At 21.8% G+C, this 7,500-nt stretch overlaps 2 protein-coding genes across 2 annotated transcripts in view; both read right to left on the bottom strand.

Moving 5' to 3' along the window:
* LOC127072299 (odorant receptor 85c-like) overlaps positions 1-2,172 on the bottom strand; it is a 7,719-nt gene extending 5,547 nt beyond the window's left edge. The window contains exons 1-2 of the mRNA XM_051012601.1: positions 1,707-2,172; positions 161-464 (exon numbers count right to left, since the gene is read on the bottom strand). Of these exons, the coding sequence (XP_050868558.1) occupies positions 161-464; positions 1,707-2,172 (770 nt within the window). The remainder of the gene's footprint in view (positions 1-160; positions 465-1,706) is intronic.
* Positions 2,173-4,829: 2,657 nt separating this feature from the next.
* Positions 4,830-7,500, bottom strand: part of LOC127072298 (odorant receptor 2a-like) — a 4,130-nt gene continuing 1,459 nt past the window's right edge. The window contains exons 2-6 of the mRNA XM_051012600.1: positions 7,434-7,500; positions 6,299-6,398; positions 5,980-6,090; positions 5,026-5,181; positions 4,830-4,917 (exon numbers count right to left, since the gene is read on the bottom strand). The exon at positions 7,434-7,500 is cut by the window's right edge and continues 219 nt beyond it. Of these exons, the coding sequence (XP_050868557.1) occupies positions 4,867-4,917; positions 5,026-5,181; positions 5,980-6,090; positions 6,299-6,398; positions 7,434-7,500 (485 nt within the window). The 3' untranslated portion in view covers positions 4,830-4,866. The remainder of the gene's footprint in view (positions 4,918-5,025; positions 5,182-5,979; positions 6,091-6,298; positions 6,399-7,433) is intronic.

Here is a 7,500-nt window from a genome sequence, read left to right as displayed (position 1 = left end):
AGAAATGGTCATTTTCTTAAAATGATTGGCGAGGTTCTCTTTTCTCTTTTTTCTTCCCCTTTTTCATTTTTGATTTCTTTCTCCTTTCCTTTCTTTTTGTATCTCTTCTGTTTCTTTTTTCTGTTTTCTTTTTGATGTCCACTCCAGTTAAAAATCTTACCGTAACAATCGCGTGTGTAATTCAACGACCGTCTGAATTTCTTTATGATTTATTTTCGGATTAACGTCGATATTGTTTATTCGTAATGCGAGTACCGACATTTGTCCGCAAATATGAAAGACCAATGTGACCATAATACAATCTGCTGCACTTTGTCCAAAACCACTGATAAAAACGAATGGCAATTCGAAAGCGTAAACTATAATGTAAGAACGTAAATCTTCCACTGGATAAAACGTATAAAATCTATATGGCAGCAAATATATCGTTTCAGTGACATTTCCAATTTCTATCTTTGGTAGACCTGAAAAGAGAAAAGAAGAAGAAGAAGAAGAAGAGCAAGAAAGAAGAAAAAGAAGAAATATGAATCAAAAAAAGAAAAAGAAGAAATATAATTAAAAAAAAGAAAAAAGAAATAAATAAATTAATAAAATTAAAAATACATAAATAATTAAATAAAATTAAAAATAAATAGATAAATGAATGAATAATATTATAAATAAATAAATAAATGAATAAATAAATAAATAAATAAATAAATAAATAAATAAATAAATAAATAAATAAATAAATAAATAAATAAAATAATAAGTAAATGAATGAATAAAAAAATAAATAAATAAATATATAAATAAAATTACAATAATTAATTAAATAAATAAGATTCTAACCAAGAGAATAAATAAATCAAAAAAGAAATAAAAGAAAATGTTTAAAAATAAATCAACTCCTACGTAAACTTTTTAGCTCGAAATTAATTTTTTGTTTATTTTTTTTCCTTTCTTTTTTCTTCTTTTCTTTTCCTTTTATTTTTTCTTTTTTTTCTTTTTCTGTAAACCCAGTAAATATTTTTTCTTCCCCCCCCTCTCCTACTGCATTAAAAGACATTATTTACATTGATTATCGACATTATTTTATTTTTTATTTTACTTTATTCTTGTTTGAAATTTGTTTTCTTTTTTTTTCTTTTCATTTTTGGTTTTTTTTTTCATTATTTTTTGCTTCGAATATTTCTATTACTTTTACTTTCATTTTTTATTTTTTTTATATTCACATTATTTTTTTTATATTCAACGAACAATTAATTTTCGTTAGTGAAAGCGTAAGATAGATTGGAAGACAAAGAAGCAAAAAAAAAAAAGAATTTAAAATTAAAATTGAAGAATTGAAATATTGAAAATTTAATAAAAAAATATTTCGGACAAATATTATAACAAAAATACATATATTTCTTTCATTTTTCTTTTTTCTTTTTTTTTTTTAATGTAGTATAGTCATTATATAGTCATTATATAAAAACGAAGGAGTAAAATTGATCTATGAAGTGATCTTGAATCAGAATTATTACAAATCTTGTTCGAAGAAATTTGTTTCTTGTTTACAGAGTTTTCATTTCTTTTTGTTTCGTTCAATTATTTTTATTTATTTACTATTTATTTATTCTTTTGATAAAATTTAAGAAAGAGAAAAGAAAGGAGGAAGAAAAAAACTTAAAATAAAAATTAAAATAAAATTAGAAAAAAGAATTAAAATAAAATATTTTTACCGTTTCCCAAGGAGACCAAAATTGGTGTCAGATAATACGAAGAAGCTGTTAATGCGACGAACGTTATCAAAAGTTTAACGAAAAGTTTCGATCTCGTGTTGTACGATATAAATAATTGTCTCTCTTCGATCGATTTGTATCTTCGATAATCAAAATCTTTGATCGTTTCGTTAATGACATCACCGATTTCATCGTTATAAATCCACAACATGATCATTCTAACGAATATTTGTGAGAACGCCATGTTTTCTGTTAAATTCATTATAACGTGTTCAAGGTCGTTTATGAAGACAACGAGATCCATGTATTCCAGTATCATGAGAAAACTGAAGTATCCGAAATTAATCGAAAATTTTATATTGTTACGTGAATTCGGCCATAATCCTAAGGTCGACATTATTTTTTTGTTCCAAGATAAAATTAATGCAGCACGATCTAATTCTTTCTGTCCCTGTTCCTGTGCCATTAATAAAATTCATTCGTTTGTATAATATTCATAATAATTTCTTTCAAAATTATTCCTTTAATAATCCTTTAAAAATTTATTGCAAAAGAAAAGTATTTTTCTTTTTCTCTATTTTTTAAAGGCTCATTCACCTTTTTTGCTTTTTTTTCTTTTCCCCTTCGTATTTATTTGTTATCTTTCTTTTTCTTTTTTTGTTTTTGTTTTTGTTTTTTCAATAAAAGTTACGATTAAATTAATCTGCGAGAGTTATCGCAAATAAATTCGAATAGTATTTATACAATAGTATAAATATTTTTTTATTAGTATTTTGTAATATTTTTTATTTGTAATTTAAATATTTAATGGTTTTAATGTTCATTTGTAAAAAAATATCAGTGGATAATATATATGTTCATAATAGTTATACCGATTTATATAAAAATTGTCATTATATTGATTAATATATAATACTTATAACAGGGATTATAAATAATTATAAATAAATATATGTATTATAAATATTTATATAAGATAATTATTAACAATTATATATAATAGTATATATAATATAAACAATTATATAAAATTCTTTTTTGATTTAAAAAAAATATTTGTCACGTGAAATCGTCGAACTGTTTTTAATTTAATATATACATATACTTATACATATACATATATATATGTAGATATGTATATATATATATATATGTGTATATATATATGTATATAGGTATATTTCTTTTTCTATTTTTAATTTTAACCAATAAAGAAGATATCTGACTGATCTTTAACTTATAATCACCCTATATACCAAATAAAAAAAAGAAATCTAATTTGATATACAAGGTGATTAATTCATAATCATCCTGTATACTAAATAAAAAAAAAATATATTTAACTAACTCTTAATTTATAATCACCTAATTGATATCACAAGTATATTAAATAAAACAAAGAAAAAAGAAAAAAAGAATCAAAAACAAAACAAAACCAAAATAAAATACTGAACCACGTCTCTTTCTTTTCTTTCTAATTTCTTTTTCACTATCTCTCTTTTTTCCTTTTCAAACGAATATTAACCACCCATCAAAATTTCATATCATAAACAAATAATTAAAAAACAATATCAATATCTCACTTCCTTGATAATATTAACGCTTACTTGCATAATATATATATATATATATATAGAACTATAACTTATGTTTATCTCTCACTTTTTATTATATTAATTTATATTTTAATAAACTAGTGATCACATCGACGGTTAACAATGAACTGAAATAAAATCATGTCGACACGATTCGAAGTAATCTCGGTCGATCGAATTTTAGTTGAGGGATGAAGGGTGAATCGTTCAATTGTGTTTGAAGGGGTGAGGGAAGGGGATGGGAGGGCGATTATAGAATCTCGAGTATTATCATGCATTATAAAAGAAAAACGAGAAATACAAATGCGTACGTACATATGTTACCTATCGTCGAGATTATAGACCTCAAAAAAAAAAGAAAAAAAAATCGTCTAAATTTTTCAATATACATACGTATACAATGTATTTGTTAGTAATGTATGTGTTATCAATGTATGCGTTACAATTTGGCTGGCTCGAAACTTCTTTAATATCCTATACCCCCACTCCTACCCCTACCCCCACCCTTATTCTCATCGTAGGGTACCATTGGTCGTTTTTTTTTGTTTCCACTTTCTTTTTCTTTTTTTTAAGCTACAAAAGTTCAGATTATACGATCGAATGCGATCTATAGATCGTAATTAGGGGTAATGTATACGCCGGGAAATTACTTTTAGAAGGTAATACGTTTCTTTGGTACATATTATAGTTAGTATGAATCTTTGTCTTCTTCTTTTTCTTGTTCTGTTTTTCTTTTCTATCGTGTTTATAAAAACTTACAAGTTGGACTATACAGGAGGTTTTTGAATTTTATGAAATTTCGTCTTAGTCAGTCTGTCGACGACTGTCCTAGCCGGAGGATCGGAGAAATGTAAGATTTGTGATAATAAAAAAAAGAAAAATGGAAGGAAAGAATAAGAAATGGAAGATAATAGAAGATTAATGTAAAAATAAAAATATAAATACAAATAGAAAAGATTATAATAATATAATAAATATATATTTTATAATGTATATATATACATTAATTTTATAAATGTATATATATACATTTATAATTTTATATAATTTATAATATTTATATAAATGTATATATATACATATATATATATATATATATATACATGTGTGTGTGTGTATGTGTGTAAATATAAAACTAAACAATAATATAAATAAAATTAAATAAATAAATAAAATTAAATTAAAAATAATAATAATAGGAACAACAACAACAATAATAATAATTTATTAATATAAAAATAAATACGTAAATAAAAATTAAATTAAATAGTAATAAAAGTACAAATAAAAATGTATATACAATAAATAGTACGTTATATAGTATGAATTATATATTTCAAAGTATATAAATGAATGCATATTTATATATATGTGTATATATATATATATATATATATATATATATATATATATGTATGTATGTATGTATGTATGTATGTATGTAAGTATATATATAGTCCTTTAAAAAAACATAAGTGACATTTCAGTTAAATTATTTTAATAATAATTTTTCACAATTGTTTCAATTCTCCTGTGTATATTATGTACTTTTTTTTTCATTTTTTTTATATAATTGTACGTAGCATCGACAAATACGCCATGGATGTCTTTAGAACCTGCACAGTTATAAATTCAAGGTCAGATCGTAAGTCACTAATATCAATTTTTTATTTGTTCGTATTTATTTTTTATTTATTCGTAATTGTTTATTAATGCGTACTTACGTCGGTGAAACTGTTCAATGAAAATACGTAAAATCTGCCACCGGTTAATTGCAAACATGTTTGCGATCTTATCATGCATATCACAAGCAATTTTTTTGTATTATTTGACATATCTAGCCAATTGCATTCGTAGTAAGCGTTTAAGACATTTTCACTCTGAAATATGAAATAATTAAAAAATTTCATCGTTATCGTAGACGATTATTAATTTTCATGGGTTTTTAATTAATTTCCCTTCTTTTTTTATAAAAATAAAATAAAAAAAAGGAAGTAGACGTAAGTTTTCGTTTTTTAAATAATAAGTTTCCTTTTTTCTTTAATTAGAAAATAATCGTAAGAAACTGAAAATAATTGCAAATAATTATTAATCGTGGTTTCCGATTAATTTTCTCTTTTTTTATGAGTTTAAATTAAAAAAAAAAAAAAATTAGTATAAATTTTGATTACGTACGTAACAGATGATTATATTCTTTTTTCTAAAATGTGTATGTTTTTTTAATAAGAATATAATTGTGTTGAAAATGTCGAAAAAATTTTTAATTAATTTATCTTCAATTAATTTCTGAATGAAATTAAAGAAATATTCGGAATATATATATATATATATATATATATATATATATCTTTTTTTCACGTTGGTATATTTTTTGTTGATATTTTTAAAAATATTAAAAAAGAAAAGTTATTTTTAGTTAAAACAGTTTTAGTATATTATATATATATATATATATATATATATATATATATTATATATTCTTTTTAGTAAAAATAAATTAAATTTTGTGATGTAATAATTATATATATATATAATTATATATTAAAAAATTTTATATGTATTATATATTACATATATATAATGTAATTGTTATATATACATAAAAAAAGTTCGTTTTATCGATCTATCTATTTTCATTTTCCCTTTATTTTTATAACTCATAAAACCATTCAATTAACCTGTTGCGTTAATTGATCACCGATAACACAGAAACCATAAAGCATTAGAAGGGCAGTAAAGGCGAAAAAGACGAATGTACAACAAGTTGCCATTTCTGCTGTATCATAACTCTAAAAAAAATTATTCATTATATTAATCATAAAATCAATATGTGCCTGTATCTGTTTTCATGTGAATGAGCTTATAAATGAGTGTACGTATGTGTGTATACTTATATCTATGAGTACGAAGGAGTGCAAATAAATGTATACGTGGGTCTATGTATATGTGTGTATTTGTATATATTAATTAAATAATTTTAATTAAAGATATACGTACCATTATAACATAATACATAGAGATTGCCAGTACAATACTGTTACCTAATAACTCGTCTAATAATACAATGTTGAACGCATTGTCTAGTGATTTAGCCATCCTGTAATCAGAAAAAAAAAAATCATAAAAATTTTTATGAGCTCTATATTAGTAAAAGACATCTTTTCTTTCTTTTTTCTTTTTTTTATCTTTTTTTATTCCAAATATGTTTTCTTCTATTTCTTTAATCACTGCTACCTTCGTGCCTTTTCTGTTTCTTTATTTTTTTATTTATAAATTTTTTATTTATTTATTTATTTTTTTTATTTTTGTATATAGCAACTAATACAATTTTATCTTATTCAAAATTTCTAATTTTATATATACATATATTCAATGTTTATTATAATAATTAATTCGTTATATTTATTCACACAGAAGCATTGATACATATGACTTTATTAGAAAAAAAATAAAAAAATAAGTAATCAAAATTTGTGGCAATGTTCATTCGTTAAAAAAAAAAGGAGAAAACGAAAAAGAGAAAGGGTTTTGAATTAAATTATAGACTATATGAATTTTTAATAATTATTAACAATTATATTAAGGTTGTTAATTTATTAATGATTCTTAATAAATATTCGAATTGTTAAATAATTGATATTTTTATTTAATTATTTATCTATTTCGAAATTTTTAACAATTATTACTAATTACATTTTTGAATCGTTAATTTATTAACAATTTTTAATAAATATTGGAATTTTTAAATAATTGATATTTTCTTTTAATCGTCCAATCACATCTAAATTTTTAATGATTATTAACAATTATATTAACATTGTCAAATAATTAATAATTCTTGCTAAATAAATTAAACTGTTTTAATTTTTTATTCATTATTTAAATATTATTTGGAATATAATATAATTTAATATATAAGTTATAACTTAACAATATTTCAATAATATACAATTTTTAATAAACATTATTTAATTTGGAATTGTTTTAATATTATTAATTCATTCGAAATTTTGAATTATTGATAATTTATGATACTTAATATACGCGTCAAACGTTCATCAAAAAATGATGAATTATTAATAATTTTTGATAATTATGATTTCAATATTAGAAACGTACTCATGCAACTTACCAAATTGTTTTCAGATGCATTTCAATAAGCGAACGAATTCTAAGATGGACGTTCTTCTTCGATTTGA

This window comes from Vespula vulgaris, chromosome 25, assembly GCF_905475345.1.
Source record: "Vespula vulgaris chromosome 25, iyVesVulg1.1, whole genome shotgun sequence".
NCBI lineage: Eukaryota > Metazoa > Arthropoda > Insecta > Hymenoptera > Vespidae > Vespula > Vespula vulgaris.
Note: the sequence above shows the minus strand (reverse complement) of the source record. Positions and strands in the feature narration are given on the sequence as shown.